The sequence below is a fragment of the Rhamphochromis longiceps genome, linkage group LG4 (assembly GCF_057381845.1).
Source record: "Rhamphochromis longiceps isolate RC_006_pf linkage group LG4, R_longiceps_female_GT1.1, whole genome shotgun sequence".
Taxonomy (NCBI): Eukaryota; Metazoa; Chordata; class Actinopteri; order Cichliformes; family Cichlidae; genus Rhamphochromis; species Rhamphochromis longiceps.
This window is the reverse complement of record NC_140560.1, coordinates 19552975-19578891: the sequence shown is the minus strand read 5'-3', so window position 1 is coordinate 19578891 and position 25917 is coordinate 19552975. Positions and strand designations below refer to the sequence as shown.

Sequence of the window (25917 nt, the reverse complement as noted above, 5' to 3'; positions counted from 1 at the left end):
GTTGTTGTAAATCTCCAATGCAAGGATTATCATCAGCACTTTATTTTTTCCCAATTATGATAAGAGGCAAACAGCAACAAATGCAATCATCTACAATAAATGTGAATCCCAAATAAATAACTGACGATCTGGGTAACATGGCCCTAATGTTACAAATTAATGGTTATTCTCCCTAAAGAAAGGAAGCACTAATGATGAACCAAGGATGTGATACCTTATCTATCCTAAGGAAACTGAAGGGTAGTAAAAGTTACTTTCTTTCAGGGTTACATGCATGTTCTGATAAATGACAGACATTACAGCAAACCATATTAAACACGATTTATCCCTGCACTCCTTTTATTTCTTTTTTTTTTAATTTCTTAATTCAAGTTTAATAGTTTGTTTCTGTCCTGTAAGGGATTTTTTCTGAAATAGTGTGCAAGCTAAATGCTGATGTAAATCACAAAGTATGCTTGGCTTTGTACATCCCTCGAATTTGTCTTGTAAAGTTTAAGCTACGTCAAAGTGTCTCATATGCCACGTAAATAAAATGCAAATAACACAAGAAAGAATAAACTGAGAAGCACATGTTTTTATTTGTAGGAGGTTTTGTTTTTTCAAGCCTGACTCTCTGAGGGTGTGAGTAGCAAGATGTTTGCGAAAGCTCCCAGACCCAAGCAAATTAGGTACAGAGATGGTCTGTTTAGTCAGTGAGTGAGAAAATCAGTATGGCTGTCAGACTTATGGTATTCTACCGCTACGTTAGCTACGTTAGCTACATTAGCTACATTTCAAATTTATACAGCATAATAATAATAACAGGCCTAACTGATGGTGTTAACATGACATGTACTGTTGTAATATAGCACAGCTAGTACAGTAACATACAACTAATAAAACTTAAACACACCTAGAAATAATTGCTTGTGAAAGAGCATTACTTTAGCAGTCACTGCATTCAGGTTTAATTAAAAATATATTTTTCTTTAGCAGTTAAAATAGCAAGCTAGGGCCCTAAAAGACACAATGATACAGATCAATATGCTAAGCTAATAAGCTAATATGCTATGCTACCGTTAACTTTCTAGACACAATAAAATGGAATTAAGAAAAAGCACGGATAATAACTCGATACATATAGCGTTGTCTGTTTTAGCGTTGCTCACTTCATTGGATCAGTGGTCCTTCTTCCCTTCATTGTTTTGGTTCTCAGGCTTGTCGAAATCTTCGGTGACCGAACCCACATCTTTTTCCTGAAATACATTCATTTGTTAGAAACAGCTGGGCTAAGAGCTGATCTGACTGAGATTAAAAGTGACAGGACTCGATGTTTTTCACAAGACTTACCTCAGCTGCCTCTTTTCCAATAGAGCATGTCAGCCATTTAATGTAGTCCTCTCGCACCTGGTAAAGACAGTTTCAGTACAGTATAATAGCTCCATACTGAAGAGTCCATGTAAAGCTTTACAACCATAATCATTGTTACACTGTGAACATTGTACTTCTTAAAATTTGTAAAACACAGTAAAGGAGAAACCAGCAGATCATTTTTTTTTAGCGAATAACCACAAACTTACTTTATGCTCCCTTCATTGTGTTACTATTGGCCTAGTGTGAACATTTAAATGAGAGGTTGTGAAAGAGCAAAATGTAATAAGAGCATAGCTCAAGATAAGGTCTACCTCCTTGTTTAGCAGACAGTGTACGATGTACAGGAATGTGCCCTGCTGGGAGTTGAGGATGATGAAGAGGACCTGGAAGAAAAGGTTTGACTGGTACAGGCCCAGAATCCATGTACAGCCCAGTATGACAAACTGTGCCACGATTTTGAAAATAATCAACCTGAAAAACAAAGAGCACAATATATTTTTTTACCATTATTTGTGTTTACATTCATACACAGAAAACATGTCCTTATTTTCTGTGTTTCATCTTATTTCAGCTCATTTATCCAAAGCCATCCTTCACCTTAACATTACAATGAGTTCCACTATAAAGACATGTACGTAAGTCACAAATTGTGCATTAGCACTTACATGCAGGTGCCACTTTCATTGTCACCTCAGTGAAAACAGTACATGAATGTTCAAACCTGGTGTCTTTGGATTGAGAAACATCACTCTTCATGTTGGCCAAAGTGGGTCTCAGACTCCAGAGAGTAGCAAGGAACAATAACCAGTTGATCTTTGAAAAATAAACAAACAGCAATATTTGCTAGGTGTACAAAGTAAAAAGAAGCCTGCCACAGACTAGATAACACAGACTTTTAATTATAGATTATTGCTTCAGTTCCATTACAATAAGTTGTCAATCCAATTTGGCACGGCAGTGCTTTAAATATAATCCTATACCCAATCCTACATTTCATGGGCCAAATACAAACCATTTGTCCAACAGAAGTTAAATGTCCAAGGCCTAACATGACAGCTAACTACAGTCATGTAGTTATACATATACACATGAGGATGTTAAACACTCAATACGCAGCTGCAAATACTCAATGTACTCACTGCTAGGACAGCAATAATAGGTCCCGTTAAAGCCCAGTTGAAATTCCGCTTTGTAGAGAGAAAGCATCTGCAAAAGAATCATGTAAACAAGTAAATAAATAATCAATCAAGCAAACCTGTTCTAGAAAAACATTGATCACATGGGAAAATGTGAAAATAATTATGTGTTACGCACACATTTGAGGAGGTAACACCATATCCATCAGAGTAAATTAGTGCAGAAACACCCACTATTACAAATGGAATACCATAGCCAACAAGGTAGAGAATTGGCCTGGGGAGGCCATCTCGTCGGATGACTTGCACCTGGGAGAGCTTCCGTACTAACAAGTGGAGCTGTAGTGCCTCCAGCAACATCCACACAAAACTGGCAACAATTAAGAAGTGGAGAAGCCCTGCCATGACAGTGCACGCCAGCTGTAGAGACAGATAAATACATTTAAGCTTTATGGACAATTGGAACACAATAGATAATCTTTTGATAATTCTTGGAGTTTAGCCACATTGTACCTTATTATCAGTGTATTTGTCATTCCACAACAAGAGCAGTTGTGAAAAAAACAGGTTGAGGCAGAGGTGGAGACGGGCTGTGTTGTTAATTTTGGGATTCCAGCTGCACAGAAGGAAGGTAAAGATGGCCAAAGCCAAGAAGAATAGTCCAATAATCACACATACCCGGTTCAGCCACTCTAAAAAAGGATTTGATGGTGTAGGCTGAAAATGAGACATATGAAGATTGTGATTAAAATGACCTTACTGCATATTTTTCTTAGTATGCAAGTAACTATTCAGGTCCCTTCACAGTTGGCTTTGGGACAAACCGCTGACAACCCTTTAGCTCCCAGACACACAGATTTACTAGACCACAATTACTTCTGGAAAGAATGTTATAAACTGGCTAAATCAACCTGTACCAAGTTTTTATACACTAGCTAAGGAGATTGTTTGTGGCCAAGGGAGTTTCCACAAAGTACCGTATTCAATTTCTAAAATTTTTATAACAGTTTTTGGGTTTACAAGAATTTTTCCCTACGTATTGCCATTCTGAGTCACTCAGTGTTTGCTAATAGAAAAAAAGAGTTATTTTATCAAATTAAATTACTTCTACAACACAATGAAGTGAAGAAAAGACAAAGTCTGTGCATCCAATACTCAAAATCAAATTAATAATAAGTTCATCAAAAAAGAAGAAGAAAAAAATATATACCTCCCCAATCTGCATGATCAGGGCGAATGTAGAAAGGTGAGAACAGCTGCAGATTGTATAGTTTTCATTAGAGAATGCAACCCAGCAGCCTTCCTCTGACCAGCTCATAGACTTTCCTTCTACAGTTTCTGTGGTTTTCCAGTAAACACAACTGACTGTTCCTGTTTCTGGTACTTCCTGAAAAAGCAAAGAAGAAACATTAAAAGTCTGTATCCCTCTGCATTAATAGATGTAGAGTTGAGATTCTGCAGCTGTACCTTCCTATGGTAGATAGTAAAGTTGACAGGCTCTGTGAGGTTAGTGTTATTAACTGGTATTATGGCTGTGATAACATCCGAACACATATCTGTCTTTTTCTCTGTTTGGAAATACTGATGACTGAGAAGACTCTCCATCCCATTCAGTGTCATAAAAGCAGCTGTTGCAGATCCTGGGAGTTTTCGCATCACAAAAGAAATTGAAAACCATTTGTTAAATAAAAACAGTTTGGATTTGTCAATATATTTAATTTTTAAAATACTCTCTCACCATTGTTAGCACGAGCTATAGCCTGCAAGTTGAAGTCCATGGTATTTCCATTAGCAGAGAGGGAGGTATTCCAGTTATCCTTACTCCCTGGACCAATGGCCAGCAGGCTCAGATCTTACAAATAGATAACAATCAGTCAATTCATACCAACAGTAATTTTAAATATAGTCAAGCTACAAAATATTAGAATTTAACTTACCCACTGTCGAAGAGTGCACTTCCTTTTTGGTTTGGTTTTCGGTATGTGGAGTCATTGCAACAACGATATACTCTGAAAGGTCAAGAATTGCGTTGCCCGTCCCCCGATCTCCTTCACTACTCACCTTGCTTTGTGTGGCTCGTGGTCCAACACCGGACACGGCCTGCAAAAATGTAAATCATTTTAATCAGTGAAACACATAAATGTAAATACAGACATGGAATATGGTATGTTTTCTTTGGCTGGACATTAAGTACCATAGATGCAGCAAAGCTGTTGGCTACCGTCTGCAAACACATTATGAAGAAAAGAGAGAAAGGCGTTAGATAAAATGTACTGTGGTTTACTCAGTACATCACATAACATATTATTTTTAGTTACAAATATCTGAATATATAACAAAGCACACTCTGGCTTACAAGCATTACTTTTGAACTACATACCGCTTCTGGTATGAAGGCACCTGTATTGTTTTTCAGGTCATCTTGCATATTGCTGATGAACGATATTTCTTTTGTCAGACCCTGCATTGAATGTGCAGTATTAGTATTCATTTATTACAAAGCACTGTCTGGTAATTGTCATGGTTTAATTTCCTGTTGCTTTATTTGAATGGAGCTAAACATTGGTTTAAACATTGTTATGCATTGGTGACAAAAAAATAAGGCACCTTTAAAAGGTAAATATTTTGATGGGTCTCACCTCTTTGACTGGAACTTTATTTAGAGCATCTTCAATGCCTGTCAGTAAATTAAAAATGTGAACATCAAATGCTCCCTCAAACCAAATAAATAACCTTAAAACAATTCAAAATTATGGTTGAAACTGACTCACTTTGACAATATGTGACATTCAATATCCAGGCAACGATTCCAGTTGTGGGGAACAATCCATCGGGGCAGGAACAGTAAAAGGTACCCGGTACATTAGTGCACACAGTCATTTTACCACATATACCGGGTGTCTCAGTGCATTCGTCAATATCTGCAGTATAGAGAGCACACACACACACACACACACACACATGCAAGGCAATCTGTTTTTAATTGATCATTTGATCAAACTGCTGCATTTAATCATATTTGAGCTGCTATATGTCAAAACACCAAACAAGAGCACAAACCTCTGCATGGGTTATCATAGCTGGCTATAAAGTCTGGGTTGTTAATCCGATAACCAGGGATACAGGTGCACAAGTAAGATCCAATTGAATTTGAGCAGTTACAATCTGGTCCGCAGATGTCTATACATGTACTACACACTGGTAGGATACACTCATTAATATCTGTTGAAGTACATGAATTAAAAAAATATATGTTATCAACAAAAGAAGCCATATATTCTTTTCTGAGAAACAAAAATTACATCAGCGGATGCCTGGACATGTTTCTATGACAACAATAAACGCATATTTGGAGGAATCTTGGCTAGTCTGTCCGATTAGGTAATAATGGAAAAGAGGCTATTCTGTTAGTTTCAAATCTAACAAGGACAGGTTGTGCAGTTAAATTGTGCTAGCAATGCCAAATCTGGATAGTATGTTTTCATGTTTTATTTATAATAGATTAAATTTAATCTTTGCATAGTTTCCACATTTTGTGACAATGTGTTCCGTCTTTCCTTTTTTAAAAAAAAAAAAAAAGTCTGTATGATTTTAGCCAAGCCATGACATTGCCAGTGCTTCATTGAACACTTTGATAATTCATCATTAATTCATCCTTCTGACACTAAAACAGCAATGACCCTGTGATTTAATGTATTTTGTCAGCCTAGGCCTTTCTTTACTCAGTATAACAATCTTGTGACATTGTAGTGGTCACATAAATACTTTTGAAATAGCAGGGAGACACAGAGACAGAGAGAGAGAGCAAACACAAGTGACTTCAAATATAAATAAATCAATTTTCACATACCAATACAGACGTTGGTCTCATTGGGTTGCTTAGTTTTATCCATTGGTTCAAAACCCACCTTACAGCTACAGGAGTAATTTCCAGGCAGGTTTTCGCAGATAGAATATGGACCACATATCGTTGAGTTGTAACACTCATCAACATCTGAAGTTAGAAAGTTACAGCTAGTTCTTATCACACTGCATTTTAAAGTTGTAAAAGTACAAACCACCCTTTCACAGAAACTCATACAACTCTTAATATATTATGCATACAAATATTCTGTTGTCACACTCAGTAATTAACAGTAATATGAACAGTCCAATGAAGTTCACTTGATAGAATATTGTAACGTGCAATACAGACCTTGGCAAATAGGGGACATCTTATAATCAGCCCTAAATCCTTTAGAGCAGTTGCACACAAAACTTCCTATGGTGTTGTAGCAGGTCCCGTATGGCCCACAGACACCACTAAGACATTCATCAATATCTACACAAAGAACAATTAAAAAGTGAATATAAAACAAACTAAACAGGATTATTTCTGTGTTTGTTTGTTTGATTTGTACCTTCACAGCCAGGGGTCAGTTTAAGTTTTGGTATTGGCTTTGGTAGTTGAAATCCTTCCCAACAGTTACAACTGTATGACCCAACTGTATTGTAACAGTTGGTATTATAACCACAAATTCCTTTAGTCCTTGTGCACTCATTGATATCTGGTAAGATGATATACAATTAGCAAATTGCAAACTTTAAAAACATATTAGTCCAGATGATGCACTTGCTTCTGAGTGTCTGTTTATAAATAACAGCTTTTACAATTACTGGTGTAAACATTATAGGTCTAGATTTCTGTAACGATCTTGAAAATTATGTATTTTCATATTGATCGTAATATAAAAAATATATATAAATATTGCTGTTTTGAAAATAACATCTTGTTTTTAATGTACTATAATTTCTTACCAATACAGCCATATGATGTTGAAGTAGGCGGGTCGTCTGGAGGCATTTCATATCCATCATTGCAAATGCACCCCCCACCTGCTGTGCAATTACCCAATGGTCCACAAGACTTTTCAGTACACTTACTATGATCTAAATAGATATAAAATCATGGTACATGTTCAATATTATGAATAACATAATATTCCCAATAAATAATATATTTTTTATTTTATATATTAGGATAAATAATAATATTATATATATTATTTATATTAAGAAAAAAATCATGAATGCAGCATGCATTGCTCATAAAAATGAATGAGTATGATATTGTAACAGACATGTTACTTGCTTGTGCGAAGCACAAAACAGTTCATAGCTGGCAAGTTGTTTCACATCTTTACTAGTTTTCAAAATACTGCGGCCTAATCAAATGAAGTTTAGTGTAGCCATCTTTTTAAGAATGCAAATGATGTTTTTTCCCATACAGCACCAATACAAACACCTACATCAAAGAATACGTCTGTTTTAATCTAATATTTGATTTTTCTGTTCTATTCTGTGTAACTTGTTTTTTTTTTATTGTTATTTCAGTATTATATTTGCTTAAAAAATATTGTGTAACTGCATCTCAGTGGAAAGATGCCTATTACTTTGTCAATGTAGTTTACTCCCAGACTCTTTTAGGTTGTATCCATCACAAAATATTTTTTGTGAGTGAAGAAATTCATCAACACAAGGCATACACTCACAAGACAAAGATAATAAGTAATTGAATAAGTCTTTGAAAATGCTTAAATCTTTTTGGAGCATCAAACAAGTTAATAAAAGTAAAAACTTATTTTAACACAGATTAATAAAATATAAAATTCTGAAATAATCAGTTAATTTATTAAGAGAAAAAAAAGTAATCCAAACCTTCCTGGCCCTATTTGAAGCATTTCCTCCCTTTATTAAGTCATGAATTCACAGGTATTAACAGTTAACCGGATCTTTTGTAAAAGCTAAGTTCAGTTCCATTAGCTATGCCTGGATCCAATTACTGCCAGAACTCTTGAACCATAAAATCACTTGTCTTACAAAGTGAAATAGGCTAAAAACTCTCTAAAAGCTACATATCATGCAGCTAAGAAACAATGTAATTGACATGTATCAGCCTGGAAAGGTTTACAAAGACATTTCTAAGACTTTGGAACTTAAGTGACAGCCATTATCTAGAAACCTTCCCTGGAAAAATCCAGGGTGCCAAAATTACTCCAAGAGAGCATCAACAGCTCATCGTGGGGTTCACAAGTGAAAACACAACAACATCTAAAGACCTGCACTACACACTTAATTTCAGTTAAGGTCCCAGTCATGATCCAACAATAAGAAAGAGACTGAGCAAAAATGTGAGAGTTTCAAGGAGAAAACCACTACTGAGCAAAACAGAAAGGTTCGTCTTACATTTGTTAAAAACATTTTTGATTAACCCTCGAAGTCTTTGAGGAAATATTCTGTTGACTGATGAGACAAATGTTGAACGTTTTGTAAGGTTTGAGGCTTATTCTAGCATAAAACTAACACAGAATTCAGAAAATGTGATCCTAGTTTGAGTCAAATACAGTGGTGGTAGTGTGGTGGTCCGGGAGTTGCAGCAGGACAATAATCCAAAAAACACCACCAAAATCACCTCTGAATGGCTCAAAACATACCAAAACCAATGGAATGGGTGAATCAAAGTCCAGAATCAGACTGAGATGCTTTTGGTGACCTAAACAGGTTTTAGCTGAAAACCATCTACAGTGTAGCTGAATTAAAACTTGCAGTTCTTGATGCCAAAGGGGGCAAAACCAGTTATTACATTTAGGAGGCATTGGCTTTTTTACACACGGCCATGCTGGTTTTGACAGCATTTTTTTGTAATTTAAATCATCATCATCATTTTCAGATGCATTTTGGGCTTATATTATCATTATTATTATTATTATTATTATTATTATTATTATTATTATTATTATTATAAAGACGTTTTGCATTATTTGCCTATCAAATATCACTAATGGCAGTTCTGGCGTTACATAAAGTTTGAAAATGTTTCTTAATTGTCCAAATGAGAATTGATGTTTCGAAACTTTTATTTCGTATTTTGTGTATTTTGTAAGTAACGTTTGCTCGTAAGATGTTGCCTGTAAAATACAAATTTAAACACATCATGTACATTTCACACAATTCTTTAAACCAATAAAACTTCAAATTAAAATTCTACACACAAAAAATGTTTATACTCACAAGTTACATATACCATGTCGGGAGCTGGGAGGGGATCCTCTGGTTTATACACATAGAATTCTCCTGGACAGAGGGCCACACTCACTAAAAAACTTTTTTCATTACACCCTTTTGCAGTCCCATTTGTCGGATACAGAGACAAATTAGTTGGTAAGGGAAATGGTATAAAAATGGGGACAAGTGTAGCACCAGTTTGGACTGTTAGACAGGATGTAATAACTGTGTCTCCACCGATCCCCGTAAAGCGCAACCATTTGCCAAGAAAATCGGTATCATTTTGGGAATAACCAGTAAAAGGGGTAGATGCAAAGGCTCGGTTCCGCCATGGTTCATTTATCTCAATGTATCCATCACAAGAACCTGCAAATAACAAGCAAGCATTGGTATCATAGTAGTTATTTTACACGTTTTTGGAGGATTTGCTGTGGGTTTTTTAGTATTTGCTGTAGCAGAAAATCTTACATACCAGGAGGAAAATCACAAGAGACAGGTATGATAAACAAACCTACCAAAGGGAAAAATACTGGTGAATGAACTAGTTTTCATTGCTTTAAAAGGTGATTTTTCAACAGCTAAAACCAAAAACTAAAACTTTTGCGATTAAAGTATTGTAAACATTGACTGAAATTTACACATATCTTTGTGAAATGCTACCTAAAGTCATAGTAACTGTTTATAATTTACCATTATTTGATTAGAAATATGTGTCTTTGAATCCAGAATCTAAACTAAAAATTTGTTCCATCTTAATAATCTAGTTTTCTCATTAAAATTAGCACTGACATCAATTTAATACCTTTAAAATTATTTTCTCTGTCAAATTCACTTACCCAGAAAAAGTGACAAGACACAGTCCATAGTGACAAGTCAAGTCTCCAGATCTGTTCTGAATGTTCACATTGTAAAACATGAGCAACACCCAAATATTGCTTTTAAAAGCATTATGTGAATGCAAAAACCAATGCAAATTCACCAACTTGTGTAGACTATGTTAAGGACCTAGGAAAGAAACATACACTGTTGACTGCAGGATTTTTATGTTGTCTTTTTCATGTTTGTGAAAAAGTGTTTTCAGGTTTGTGAAGCATTTATTCTTTTCTTTAGTTCCTTTCTCAGATCTCAAAGACAATGAACACAGTTATACTTAAAATTCCCAAAACTAATCCTGTAAAATCTGCACCAAATCAATTTAGAGACTAAGGACTTTTAAAGCACACTTCAAAATTGATCAAATAGCTATTTTATTTGTGAAATTAAAAAAATAGGGGCTGTCCTGCTTGTCCTACTTTTTTTTCTGTAGGCCATCTCGTATTTCTGATCTATTGAATATTTGTCCTTTCACACAAAAAAAAACATTTCAAGCTTTCAGTCAAAACCTGCATCAGAGCTCACTCCTACTTCGAAACGAACCGTTTCAGTGTTTTGTGTATGCTAATATGTACACGATCAGTGCCTGCATTTGCTTTACATTACCAACTACTCCTCCTTCAGGCTGCCCTCCACCAGTGCCCTACTGTCTGCTCTCATCAAGCTGCAGTAATCATGGCACCTGCATGAAAAATGTAGCCATACTGTGCTTCAGGGGGGCTGTATTTCAGGCCTGTAAAAAGGGCAAGACTCCTTCCTTTCCTCATGCCAAAAAGGCACCCATGAGTAAACCTTTTTATGGGACATTGATAATTAATGACCAACTTTCTTCCTCCTAAATTCTAAATTAAAGTAAATAATGTATTTACTTTAAAGTCGTTTAAATGGTGACAAAAAACAGAACTTTGGGTGTCAGGCGACTTTATTGAGTCAAATTAAGCAGTATGTAAATCCCACAACCAACCACTTTAAAGCATTAACAGCAGTTTACTGTGTCTTGTAAAACTGGGCATTACAAGCCACTTGTACAATAGTTGACTCCAACCACTGAATCAATCATTGGTCAATTGCTGATCAGTCATCATTAAGCAACTTTAAATAAGCAAAACTAAAACTTAAGTAAGCAAATGTTTGCTTAACAACTAGATTTATTAAAGAAAAAATGCTGTCCAAACCCTCCTGACCCTGTGTGGAAAAAGTTATTGTCCTCTAGCCCTAATAACTGGTTGTGAAACCCAAGATCTGATGTATGATTTGGGCGCACCTATATCTGGCCATAACCTTTTCAAAGTAAAGTTGAACATTTGGGAGAAACACTTGGGACATTTAATCAGCAAGTAGTAGTTTAAAACACTTTCTAAATAAGTTTAAACAAGTATTACATAAAATGCACTAATTTTTCATGACAGAAAGAACTTATAAGGTTGATTCACAGTACAAATTCAAATATTTGACAAGAAAGTAAACAGTTGCCAGCAGAAAAGTATATAAATCTTCCATTTCCATCTTTTCCTTCACTTATTTATCAACATCACCCTCTGTGCTCTTGAGGGATGTCCAAGTCCTCGGACACTGATGGTGCATTTCTCTGTCAAAAAGTAGTGCAGATACTTTAGAAAAACTAAAAAAATTGTTACAAAAGGTTTAAATTTATTACAAGCAAAGCAACGCTTTATGCGGTCACATTTGCAACACAGGTTAGCTTTTAAATTTAAAAAGTCTTATTGGTCAAGTGACTGCTATGCGAAACTTACCACTGAGCCGCCTTCTCTGGTCTTGTTGAAAGAACAGGTCAGCCATTTGACATACTCATCTCTAATCTAGAATATGAAATAAATGCACATTTTGAAAAATAAATGAAATAACTCTCACTATAAAACTCATAAAAAATACTACCAATATGTTTTAACTAGAGATGATGTTAAATCACAGAGCTGGTCATTATTAAACAGGTGTTTAATGTGGTGCATTCCCTATAGATAGATCCATAAAGCCACAGAGCCATTGCTAGTGGGGCAGAGATTAGCTTTTATTTAACTACATTTTAACTTAATTTTTTTTCTCTTATAAAGAATACATCTATTCGCTTCCGCTTATCCTTTTCAGGGTCGCGGGGTGCGCTGGAGACTATCCCAGCTGTCGTAGGGCCAGAGGCAGGGGTATACCCTGGACAGGTCGCAGGCTGTCGCAGGGCTAACACAAAGAGACAGACAACCATTCACACTCACATTCACTCCCGCATTCACACCTATGGGCAATTTAGATTACTCAATTAACCTATTCCCACTAAGTGCATGTCTTTGGATGGTGGGAGGAAGCCGGAGTACCCGGAGAGAACCCACACAAACAGGGGGAGAACATGCAAACTCCACACAGAAAGACCCCGGCCTGATGGTAGAATTGAACTCAGGAATAATATAAAGAATGAATTATAAAAAGTTTGACATACAGTATGTAAGAAAAGTGTTAAGAAACACTGGTATAACGAGTCTACCTCCTTGTTGAGGACACAGTGGACAATGTAGAGAAAAGTACCCTGCTGGGAGTTCAGAACTATAAAAGCAACCTGAAAGAAGAGGTTCGTCTGGTACAGGCCAAGAATCCAGGTACAGCCAAGTATAACAAACTGGGCCAGTATCTTGAACAAAATCAACCTGCAAACAGAACAACAGAAGGTTTTTACAGTTCTTTACAAAACATTGGAGCAGGATGTTAAATAAAAAAGTCAGTATGCTAAATGAATTCATTTCTCTACTGTAACTGCACTTATAGTCAAACAGGAAGACATGTTTAGTCTCTAGAGATGAACTGATTGTCTGGCAAGGGAAAGGTATCTCCCGATTTCCAGTTTTCTCTGGTCCAGAAGGGGGACTGGCTGGTCGGCGTCTTGCGCATACATTTCATGAGCAAATTGTTACAAACTACTACTTCTACACACTCACAGTGCACAAATAAAAAATGATTTACTTGCACATGGAAACGCATGCAAATAGTTGTGCGCACACTCACAGGCGCATGCCAACAAGTTGTCAGCATGGAAACTCCCCACCACGAGTGAAGACACAAAGTTCGCCAAAGTAAACGACCACAGAAAATGTTTGTTATGACAAACCTGATCAAACACTTAACTCTGTACTTTTTAAAAATTAGCCAACAAATGAAAAGTGAGTCAAGCTAAACTATTCAGAGCTCAGAACCAACCACAAGTAAGAGAGTCAGGCAAGAGCTGTGAAAGGAAAATTACAGACAGGTGAGAAAAAAGGGGAAAGGGTTGATGTCCTCTCATCCGGGGAATTCATAAGTATACGGGAAAATGATGCAAGTGTCTGATATAAAGGTGGGTATACAACAGCTAATTTCTATTCAATTATTAGCATGCTTGAAAGAGAAAATCCTGTAACTTACTGAGTTTGGAGCAAAAGTTTATTTATCTATTTATTTATTTTTTATTATGCAAATAATATTTTGCATTGAAAAAAGTTGATTATTCTTTCTATATAATGTCAGTTGTAGTTGAAATAGGGAAAAATCTGTGTTGTCATTTAGCAAATAATCAGAATCAGAATGGAAATCGCACTTAGTCTGGAGTCTCTACTGAGTGACATTTTTTTTAAAAAGCTGCACAAAAATCTTAATGATTACTCAGAATTTGAACTTGCTTTTTAAACAAACCTCAAACTTACTTTGTATCTTTGGACTGAGAGATATCACTTTTTATGTTAGCCAAGGTGGGCCGCAGACTCCATAAAGTTGCACCAAACAGGTAGCAATTCATCTGATAAAATAATCAGATTTATAATTTAACTTTGAGACAAATTATCATTATAAGAAAAAAATGTAATGTGTAATACGGTTCTAACACAAAAATAGACACACAGCAAGGATCGCTATCACTGGCCCTGTTAAAGCCCATTTGAAGTTTCGTTTTTCTGACAGCCAGCATCTGCAATTCAAACGCACATCAGAGACCATTATCCAGTCTTGTACATTTAGTAATAAAAGGATTTAATGCATAAATCGGTGCATTGCACTGTGTCTGACTTACACATTAGCCTCAGTACGTCCATATCCACCAGAATACATCAGTGCCGAAACACCCACAATCACAAATGGAACACCATAGCCAATCAGATAGAGAAGAGGCCTGGGGAGGCCATCTCTTTGAATGACTTTCACCTGGGAGAGCTTCCGTACCAACAAGTGGAGCTGTAGTGCCTCCAGCAACATCCACACAAAACTGGCAACAATAAAGAAGTGGAGAAGCCCTGCCATGACAGTGCAGGCCAGCTGTAGAGACAGATAAATATGTTTAAGCTTTATGGACAATTGGAACACAATAGATAATATTTTGATAATTCTTGGAGTTTAGCCACATTGTACCTTATTATCAGTGTATTTGTGATTCCACAACAAGAGCAGTTGTGAAAAAAACAGGTTGAGGCAGAGGTGGAGACGGGCTGTGTTGTTAATTTTGGGATTCCAGCTGCACAGAAGGAAGGTAAAGATGGCCAAAGCCAAGAAGAATAGTCCAATAATCACACATATCCGGTTCAGCCACTCTAAGAAGTCATTCTGTGGCACAGGCTGAAAATGAGATACATGGATACTGATGAAAATGGATGTAAATTTGGCTATAACTGTGCTTGACTTATTGGCTTATTGAAATGCTTTAAAGCTGACAAATGTCTAAGATCCAGGAGATTTTTTAAGAGCAATTTTTGTTGAGATATCATCTGAATTTCAGGAGCGCCCCCTCTGGCCTCAGGCTATAAAAGCCCCCCTTCTCCAATACCTGCTGTTCTCATTTTCATGCCCCCCCCCCCCCCCCTTCCTTTTTTCTTTCCTCTCTTCTCCTGTCCTCTCCTCTCTTCCTTTCCTCCCTTTATTTCTCGTTAGTACAGGGGCCTTCAAGGCCTTCCCCAAACCGCAGCACTAATCACACTCCTTCATCCCTCATTGCTCATTGTTACCAAGGGAGTGGTCCCTGCTAGTGAAATGTTGTGTCTCTTTCTAATTCTGCATATGCCAAGAAGTGTGGGATAAACTGTCTAAAACTGGGTGTGTAAAGTGTACTATACTTGTTGACAAAGCAGTTTGACAGAATACCAAATTAAAGTTCTACAGAAATTTTGACTGATTACAAAAAAAAATTTCTTCCACTTAAAATGTAAAAAGGGATTTAACCGCTTATATACACTGCATGTTTCCATTTGTCAAATTGTGGAGTTTTAATCAAATCTGAAAAATGTACAAGTATGTTAAGTCCTGTAAGTAATAAGACTTCAACCTTACCAACATGTAACTGACATACCTCCCCAATCTGCATTATGAGAGCAAAGGTAGAAAGGTGTGAGCAGCTACAAACAGTGTAGTTTTTGTGAGAGTATGCAACCCAGCAACCCTCTTCTGACCAACGCATCGTCTCTCCATTTTGTCCACCTTCGGCTTCTCCGGCTTCCCAGTACACACAAGTGACCATTCCATTATCTGGTACTTCCTAAAAAAAAAAAAAAAATAGGCAAAGGCAAGAATAAAAAGTCTGATTCTTTTTCAATACATGCAGTGGTGTGAAAAGTGTTTGCCCCCTTCCTGATTTCCTGGTGTCTTGCATATTAAACACAAATGTTAATATTGGACAAAGAGAGAAAGACATCATACCACGATCTAAAGAAACAACGGAGAAACAAAGTCACTGATAGCTATGAGTCTGGAAAGCTTCCTGGCTTCCTCCTGGAGTGACTGGGCTACCAAAATTACTCCAAGAGCACATTCACAACTCATCCAGGATGTCACAAAAGAACCCAGAACAACATTAAAGAACTGCAAGCTTCATGTCTCAGTTAAGGTCAGAGTTCATGCTTCAAGAATAAGAAAGAGACTCGGCAAAAATGTCATCCACAGAGGAGTTCAAGAAATAAAACAGTTCTGACCAAAAGGCTCATCTCACCTTTGCCAAAAGCCCATTTTGATGATCTTGAAGACTTTTTGGAAAATATTTTGTGTACTAATGAGATTTGAGTTCCATTACATCTGGGGTTGTTGTGGTGCCTTAGGATCTGAAAAACCATGAATTCTGCTGTTTACCAAAATATCCTGAAGGAGAATATCGTCCATCTGTTCAAGACCTCACTCTGAGGCACGCTGATGATGATTCAAAATTATCCAAAACACATCAGCAAGTCCACCTCCAGCTTAAGAAAAACTAAATTAAGACTTTGGAGTGGCCAAGTCCAATTCCTGACCTTAATCTGATTGAGACGCTGTCGATCAAAAACCCTCCAATGTGGCTGAATGAAAACAATTCTGCAAAGACGAGTGGGCCAAAATTCCTCCACGGAGCTGTAAAAGACTCATTGCCACGTATTGCAACACTTGACTACAGTTGTTGCTGTTAAGGGTGACCCAGCCAGTTATTAGGGTTAGGGGGCAATTACTTTTTTTTCCCTTAATGACAAATACCTACACTTAGACACTGCATTTTGAGTTTACTTGCATTATCTTTGTCTATTATTTATATTTGTTTGATGATCTGAAACATTTAAGTGACAAACATACTAAAAATCCAGGAAAACAGGAAGGGGGCAAACACTTTCACAACACTCTATATGTACAATCTTGATGCTACACCTTGTGTTGAATTGTAAAGTTGACAGGCTCTGTCAGGTTGGTGGTGTTTATTCCTGGTATTATGGCAGTTAAAACATCTGAGTACATCTCTGTCACATTCTTGGTTTTGAAGTATTGATGACTGAGAATGCTCTCCATCCCATCTAGCGTCAGAAAGGCGGCTGATACAGAACCTGGAAGTGGTCACATCACAAAAAAATCCAACAACAACAACCACATTCATCTTGATGCACCTGTGTCAGTCAACATTTTAAAAAAAAGCTCTTACCATTGTTGGCCCTAGCTAGATCCTCCAAGTTGATTTTCATTTCATATTCCTTGGCAGAGAGGGATGAACTCTTGCTATCATGGCTCAATGAACCAATGGCCACTAGACTCAAATCTTGAACACAGATATGCATTCATTATGTTTGTATTTACTAAGAACTCAAATTTGACCTATTAGCGTAAAGTTGAGCTTGGTCTTACCCACTGTTGAAGTGTGCACTTCCTTTTTTATTTTCGTCTCAGTCGACGGAGTCATTGCAACAACGAGCTGCTCTGAGAGGCCAAGAATAACACTACCAGTCTCCCCGTCTCCTTCACTGCTTGTGCTGGTAAGTGTTCCAACACCTGAAACCATCTACAGAAGACTTGAGTTATTGTAATGAACAAATAAACAAGCAAATGAAATGAATAAACTGGAAATATAAAGCTATGACTCTGCTTTTTAGTACCATAGATGTAGAAAAGCAGTTTGCAACTGTCTGCAAAGATGTCAAGAATGGAGAAAATTGCGTTAGATAAAAAATAACTGCCGGGTTTTCTGTGCATCACGTTACATCCTATTTGTTGTGTAGCATTTACAAGTTAACGTTTTTAACTACGTACCACATCCGGTAAAAGGACACCTGTATTGTTCTTCAGGTCTTCACCCAAGTTTTCAAGGAAAGCTCTCTCTTTTGTCTTATCCTGAAATTAATGTTTGGGTTTAGTTTATGTTTGCTACACGATTGCATCTTTAAAAAACGGGGATTTATGTTTTGTATAACTGTCTAATTACAGTCGAATGTTTTACTGTGAAAACGTGATCTTTATCAAAGAACTAACTTACTTACAATCAAAATCATGAAACATAACGGGTTATTAATGAACTTTGTTATGCATTAAAAAGTTAGCCAGTTAGCCTCTAAAACATAAATCACCACGAGTCTTACCTTATGGGGTTTGATTTCATCTAGAATGTCTTCAAGGCCTGTCAGTAAATTAAAAAAATACTTTTAAATTCTAAACACTTTTGAAAATCTAAAATGTCTTTGAAGTCAGCTTTACTCACTTTTACAAAAAGTGATGCCCGCCTTCCAAATTACACCAGTTGATGGGTAGAATCCATCAGGGCAGGAACAATAGAAGGTGCCTGGTGCATTAGTACACACAGTTTGGTTACCACACAGTCCAGGAGTTTCACTGCACTCATCTATATCTAAAGCGGTGAGAGAAACAAAAGGGGCTGTTTGTCTTGGTGTTTGTTTTTTGGAAATTATATATTAATTTTTTTATTTGCTTTTGGAAACAAAAGAGCATAGGAATAGCACATGCCATTGCATGGGTTAGCAATGCTGGCTATAACATTTGGATTGTCCACTCGATAACCAGTAAGGCAGGTACAGTTGTAAGATCCAATTGAATTTGTGCAGTTACAGTTTGCTCCACAGATGTTCAACACATGGTCAGCACACTCATCAATATCTGTAAAACACACACACACACACACCGAGACAGAGAGAGAGAGAGAGAGAGAGAGAGAGAGAGAGAGAGAGAGAGAGAGAGAGACTCACAGTGATCCAAACGGTTAACAACCACCCCAAAAAACAATGAAACTGTGCTTGTAATTTTTCCTTACCTGCATACACAAATGGGAAATGACCTCATTTAATCAAATTCAAGCTGCAGGTCAAAAAATACTATGGCAGGTTGTGAGACTGAACCTGTTTCTTTTGTATATATTCTGCATTTTTTCATATTAAACTGCAGTCTCTTTGCCTATATCTACAGTTTTCAGTTAATGCCTTTGTAAATATGTTGTAAATACCAGTACATATGTTGGTCATGCTGGGTTCTTTGGATTGATCAGTTGGTGCGTAACCTGGTATACACCCACAGGTATAAGCTCCAGGTGTGTTTGTGCAGATAGAATCAGGGCCACAGATAGATGAGGTTAGACACTCATCATTATCTGAAAAGAAGACAGTTAATGTAAACAAATTCAATTTATATTCTTTGTGTACTGAAAATTACACTTAATATGCTTTTCTAATTGTGTTAATCACTCAAAGAACTTTATGCTACAAGCTATATTCGCTCAAACACAAAAAAGGATTTTCCTACCAAACACATGACATAAATAATAATACAGACCTTGGCAAACCGGGGTTGCATCTGATTGAATGTGAAAGCCTTCATTGCAGTTGCACACATAGCTTCCAATTGTATTGGTGCAGGACCCATATTGCCCGCAGATATTGGCAAGACATTCATCAATATCTAAACATACCACAGTTACCAAGTTAAAATCTGCATTAAAAATAGATTTTGTTATTTTGTGTTTTTATTGGTACCTGTGCATCCATTGGACGTTCCAGGTGGCAGTGTTGGATCTGCTACACTGAAACCATTCAAACAGGTGCATATATATGACCCAACGGTGTTCTTACAATTTGAGTTAGGACCACAAATCCCTGTAGTCCTCTGGCACTCATCAATATCTGACAAAAAGAATAATAACAAACCAGCTGCAAACTTTAACAGTATTGACATTTAGTGAAGTTTATTTTCTTTTGTTTTTAGTTATTTATTGTTACTTTAGTTTGTTTGTGAAGTTTATTTATAACAAACATTAGTGTAAATCTTTGTATTATTATCATTCAGCATGGTCCCTATCTCCAAGAGAGAGGCCAGCCATCCTTTGGAGAAGGCTCATTTCTGCCACTTGTATCCACATTCTCAATTTTGTGGTCTCTATCCAGAGCTCTTTGATCAGCTTGATGGCCCCCCTTACCTACAGTGTCCTGGTAATGCTGTGAAAGTTCTGCCAGAGGTGGGAGTTGAAGATCTCTTTGATAGTGGCCTCTCTTAGACTTTCCCAGAGCACCCTAAATATGCATTTACGCGTACCAGGTCTGTCCAGTATTCTCCTCGACCATATAACCCAACTCAAGACCAGGTGGTGATCAGTGAAAGGCTCGGTCTCTTTATCCGAGTGCTCAGAACATACGGCTGCAGATCCAATGATACAATTACAAAATCGACCATCGACCTGTGACCTGAGGTGTTCTTTGTGCCATGTGCACTTATGGACATCCTTATGTTCTAACATGGTGTTCGTTATGGACAAACAGTGGTAGGCACAAAAGTCCAATAACAAAACACCACTCAGGTTTAGATCAGGCATGCGGTTCTTCCCAACTACACCCTTCCAGGTCTCACTGTCATTGCCCATGTGAGCATTGAATTATTAGACCATTTGCAAACAATTTGAAGGCTGTTTGAAGGACGTTTGGGAGAACAGCAAAGTCAAGGATTTAAATATGTTTTCCATCCAAGTCTATGCCTATGGATGTCTCATCTATAAAAGATGGAGATAAGGATATGACAACATATCCTCAGCTGAATCCTCATTAACCTTTCCAAATACTATAGGACATATTTTATTGACCCTAATCCAGGGGATGATGTTACAAGAAAGATTAGTCTCTGCTGTTTGCAAATGCAATCTCACACTGTCAACTTTGTTACTAAAGAAGTTAGTTTGCTTCATCGCATGGCATGCTGGTAAACTGACCAGCACATTCCACACATTTTTGAGAATTTCAAATATTCCTACCTGTGATCACACTTAAAGTCTTAAAAGGAATGAGTAAAGGAATAAATCTTTATTACGTAATATTCTCTTTTTTTCCCTCATAATTTAAAATGTTAACCCTTTTTTCCCAACTTAGGGTAGAAAGTGTTATCTATAAAGGGACTCTGATTTATGAGTAGCAGTTTTTGCATTGTCCTTTTGAAAGATCAAATGATTTTTTTAACCTGGTAAGGCCCAGATCATTTTTTTAGGCATAAGACATCAGGATCAAAAGATGATGTACTTTGTTTTATACATTATTTTCATAAGAATAAACAAGAAATATAGAATAGTTACTTATTTTTAATTTCACGTACTTACCAACACAACCAAATGAAGCCGGAGTAGGAAGGTGGTTTTGGGGGATTTCATAACCATCCTCACAATTGCAGCCTCCATCTGGCATACACTTGGTCAATGGTCCACAAGAGTCTGGCTTACAGTCATAATGATCTAAATACATATACAATTGTGAAACACAATCATAACATAAATGACTATCAACAAAAAAACATTTCAATTTAGCGAGTTTTGCCCTTTGAAATTAGGGTTTAGATATTTAGTGACATAGTTTTACAGTCGTAATGTGCAATGTGCACTCCTCTCTCCTAGTCTGCATGTCATGTGACCAGCCAACTGATCCTAGGCCTGGAGACCATGCCAGTTAAAGTACTTTCAGCACTGCAGATAACTAACTTCAGCAATTTAGAATTTATATTGATTGATTGATAGTACTTTATTTATCCTGAGGGAAATTGTTTCGCAGGCTGCCAGATGATCCGGCGCCATCATGAGCACCCCTTCTGACCATACATAGAATACACAAGCAAAACATTGGGAAGAAAGATCAGAGAGGTACGAAAAAAGTCAAGAGTTAGCCCATATGAACAGCAGCCTGGTCCTGGTACGGTGTTGGACAGGTCCGCCTGTCTACTTCGAGTGGGAGTAAGCGTTCGGAGGCATTGGGAGGGGGGAGGGAGTGTTCAACTTGAGAGCGAGAGTCCTTTCTCCCGGTCAAGCAAAAGTCAACATTCCTCCACCTGACATAGGTGACCTTAAGGGATAGGAGCAGACAGTCATAATACAGTCCTCTTATCAGGGAGAATTGTTGTTCTGGCCAGTCTTGGCCTTGGATAGCTGCATGAAGGACATGGTTGTTTGGGTTCGAACGAACAACTGCATTCCAGTTTCACAGTTGGTCTAAATGTCCATCACTGGTCATCAAGTCTCTCAATTCCCATCGAGGAGCCATCAGCTTCTCCAAGATCTTATCAATATTGTGTTCAATAAACACAGTCTGAGTACTCACAGCTTGCCCATCGTCAGTAATGTTGGCTAGCCTTGTGGGGTTTTGAACAGCTGTAATCGCTTTCTTTGTTCTTTGATAAGCCAGGTCCGAGCCAGCTCCAAACAGCGGGAACTCTGTTATCATTGTTCCACATCTTGTTCAATGCCCCCCATTGAGTGTCGCCAGGCACACGACACAACTGACCATCAAGCAGTGTCAATTTCATTAAGGGACTAATTGATCAAATCCAGAACAAGACTGAGAGACTCTCTGAGGGTTAGAGTTAGACAAGACTAGAAAAGAACAGAAACCAAGCAGGGAAAGATAAGGGAGGGAGAGGGGGAAAGATGCATCCACCTCTACCAAGAGAAGAATGAATGAGTGAATGAATGAATGAATGATTTCTGAATATTTGAAAAAGGGATTCAAGCTAAGATTTCTATTTTAGAAGTAAAAATGAACAGAAGCATGGTGACAAGAATTAGTTACTACTCACAGGTCGCATATCCTTGCTGGTAATATGGGTAACTCATTGGTTGATACACGTAGAATCCTCCAGGACAGAGAGCTATATTCACTACAGCGGACATGTCAGTACACCAAGAATAGAAGCCATATGCAGTCACTGTTGTTGGTGTCAGAGACTCAGTGGTTGGATAAGGTGATGAAATAAAAAGAGCACCCCATGTGCCACCACGATAAGGGGGTACACAATTAATAATAACTCTGTCTCCACCAATCCCTGTAAAGCGCCACCATTTGTTAAGAAGCTGCTGGTCATTGACAAGAGTGGCACCAAAATAAGTAGCGTCAAATCCCCGATTGCGCCACGACTGAGTTATATTGGTGTATCCATCACAAGAACCTGCACAATGCAAATCAAATATGTACAATAATTATCACACATAATTTATTACTTTATGGTGATTTTAAATCACATATATTGGCTATTTATTTGTTCATACCAGGAGGAAACACAGTAATAACAGGTATCACAAGCAAACCTGAAACAAAGAAGATAAAAAGTTATAGAAATGTTTAATTAATCTTAAAAATTACTGTTAAATTGTTATACTATTGAAAAGTAATCATTCACGTTACCATCTCTATAATGTCACATACCAACTTCATTTTTACACTTGAATCAAACTGAGGAATGCCTCCAAGACTGTATAATTTTTCTTTTTTAGTAGAATACATTAAGGAACATGACAAAGGATATATTAATGTAGTGCACATGGCATGGAAAGATGTGCTGTGTTTGCAAGTTTAAGTATGCTCTCCAGGTGACAAAATAAATGCTAATCAAAATAGTCATAAAAATAACTACAACAATCCTCATCCACCTACATGGACTGAGTCTTATATAGTGCTTTTCTACTCTACCTGACAACTTAAAGCACTTTATACAACTTGCCTCATTTCCACATTCACACCTATTTATAAAAAAACAAGCATTCTGTTGATGTGTTATTGCTTTATATGTAACATACACACACATGAATACATGGTGGTTCCTCACTTGTTTCTACACATCCTAATCAATGTCCCCTCATCTTGGGTTCACAGTGTGTCTTCTTTCAAAACTTGGCAAAGTAATGACACAGCACAATAACTTGTACTTCCATAAAATTGTTTGATCTTGGAATCTGCAGTTGTTGAGAAATGATCCATAAAGCTTCTGGAATGAGCTTCCCAAAGCCCTGACCTCAAGTCTACTAAAAATATGTGGACTACGCTTTAAAGCCGGGTCCATGCAAATGCAAAAGAGTGGTCAAATATTTGCTATAATAATTTTTTTGAGGGTTACCAAAAGCGTATGTTCAGATGTATTTTTCTTTAGGACTGCCAACAGAACATTTATCAAAGGCAAAATACAATTTCAATCAAAAAGAGCTTTTTTCATTAAAAAAATCTAGATTTTTTTCTGCTTTCAGGTTCTATTTTGAATTGAATGAAAACAGAAAATTACATACCAAGTAGAAGTGACAAAGCAAAGTAATTCATCATCATACGAAACATCGTGTGTCAATGACATCTGCTCGTCAGTCCTGAATACTTGTACACAGCAAATCCAGCATGTCCAAATTAACACTGTCGGATTTGATTTCAACACTATTAAAGTGTCTATATGGGTCCACACCAGAGAGTGTTAATTTAACTCTTTTTGGAGAGTTGGTACGTTAACTCTGATTTAGTGTTAAACACCAAATCTGTCTGGAGTTGATAATTTAACACTTGGTGTTAAGAGTTTATATATTAACTCTCAAAGAGTATTTTAGTTTAACTACGTAAGAGTTATCTTCTAATTCATTCTAAAAAGCGGGAATTTTACTGTTCTGAACTTCTAGAAATTTCTTTTGGAAATAAACATTTACTAAAAAGATGCAATGGTTTTTGAAAAACATTTATTCTGAACTGTGCACCACAATTTCAAAACATTTTCTGAAAGATGTAACAGTGTACATGTTCTCACTTTCATTAGAATTTTGTTTATCAAAAGGTCTGACATGGTAAATGCAAATAACAGCATTCTCATCACTTATTTCTTCAATACAATATGCATGTCCTTCATTCATCCCTTTGTGGAACTTCAACGCACTTCTGCTCTCCCCCATATTCCATCTTCACAAGCATATCCTGTGTGGAGATTGAATAAAAATTAGTTGACACTAATTAACGGCACAAATAATCCAGTAAACAATTGCAGCACAGTAAAAAAAAAAAGGAATCCTCTTTGAGCCATTACTTGTGTAAAGTATTTTCCCAAAAGACAAGGACGCAGGCAACAGGTAATACTGAACTAAATGTAAAACCTCAACTTTTTTCATTTTTACCTAAACCGTGTGCACAAAACTCTGGAGGGATCTAAATGCTAACGTAGAACCCAGTCAGGACGTCTGCTACTGCTGTTTGCTCGTTTTTTTATTTTATTTTTTATGGGCGATCGTTTTCAGGCTTCAAGTAGCACCATTATACCAACATTTCACATTCTAGACATTGTTTTAGGTGTATTTGACCAAAAGTTTGACTGAAAATTCACATGCAAGCTTTTTTTCAAGGCTGTGGTATTTGCCCGCAAACAATACCTTTCAGCTAGCTAAAACAGAATATTATGCTATCAGCGAGCAACATGGCTAATGCCTTTCACACAGCTTTGTCTCAACTCCAAAGAGCCACAGAAGTAAAAGCTAATAACAATTGAAACAATCTTTGAAAAAATGACTTACCAAGCAGGGCAAACAACTCAAATATGTAGAGCAAACTGTTCTGAAACGGCTTCACTTCAGCTTCGATTGGAGCCGTGCTGGGGGCGGAGTCTGTGAATTTACTCTGTTGGTGTCATAGCCCCTCTTGGAGTTCAGAGTTAAGAGGTCAAGAGTTAATGTTTCCATTGTAACACCTCCAGATTTGAAATAGAAACACTCATTTTTAACACTCGATTTTAACTACTATCATTTTACACCTCAGAGTTACATTAAAAGAATGTGACTCTGCTTAGAGTAAAATTAACTCTACTTTTGCAAGGAGACTATTAACACCAAAAAATTTAACACTTTTGAATTTGCTGTGTAGCACACACTGTGAAATTTGAATTGCTTCCCAAAAAAGTTAATCCTGCCTTAAACATGCAAAGAGATAATGCAAATACAGTCACTGTGCACCATTTGTAGCAGACATGTTCAAGGATTGCAATTAAAATAGCCCATTATTTA

The 25917-nt window shown here is 37.0% G+C and overlaps 2 protein-coding genes and 1 long non-coding RNA gene across 3 annotated transcripts; all 3 read right to left on the bottom strand.

Moving 5' to 3' along the window:
• Positions 1-891: 891 nt before the first annotated feature.
• On the bottom strand, positions 892-10397 carry LOC146671443 (adhesion G protein-coupled receptor E3-like). Its single transcript, XM_085405167.1, has 23 exons — positions 10370-10397; positions 10006-10044; positions 9540-9899; positions 7287-7418; positions 6890-7036; positions 6685-6810; positions 6340-6483; positions 5550-5711; positions 5261-5410; positions 5129-5166; positions 4870-4950; positions 4684-4713; positions 4427-4589; positions 4228-4341; positions 3957-4129; positions 3700-3876; positions 3003-3206; positions 2668-2909; positions 2493-2559; positions 2075-2166; positions 1665-1824; positions 1330-1386; positions 892-1235 (listed from the first exon to the last, which is right to left on the bottom strand). The coding sequence occupies exons 1-23, from the start codon at positions 10395-10397 to the stop codon at positions 1158-1160; spliced, it is 2964 nt and encodes a 987-aa protein (XP_085261293.1). The 3' UTR covers positions 892-1157.
• Positions 10398-11937: 1540 nt separating this feature from the next.
• Positions 11938-22345, bottom strand: LOC146671442 (adhesion G protein-coupled receptor E1-like). Its single transcript, XM_085405344.1, has 21 exons — positions 22129-22345; positions 21235-21366; positions 19631-19777; positions 19431-19556; positions 19105-19248; positions 18612-18761; positions 18349-18495; positions 18221-18267; positions 17904-17978; positions 17750-17779; positions 17502-17655; positions 17302-17415; positions 17034-17206; positions 15718-15903; positions 14787-14990; positions 14452-14693; positions 14283-14349; positions 14090-14181; positions 12901-13060; positions 12161-12226; positions 11938-11994 (listed from the first exon to the last, which is right to left on the bottom strand). The coding sequence occupies exons 1-21, from the start codon at positions 22343-22345 to the stop codon at positions 11938-11940; spliced, it is 2730 nt and encodes a 909-aa protein (XP_085261470.1).
• A 2247-nt stretch (positions 22346-24592) lies between these two features.
• Positions 24593-25764, bottom strand: LOC146671441 (uncharacterized). Its single transcript, XR_014911606.1, has 2 exons — positions 25432-25764; positions 24593-24841 (listed from the first exon to the last, which is right to left on the bottom strand). It is a non-coding gene; the product is annotated as an uncharacterized LOC146671441 (long non-coding RNA).
• Between the last annotated feature and the right edge of the window lie 153 nt (positions 25765-25917).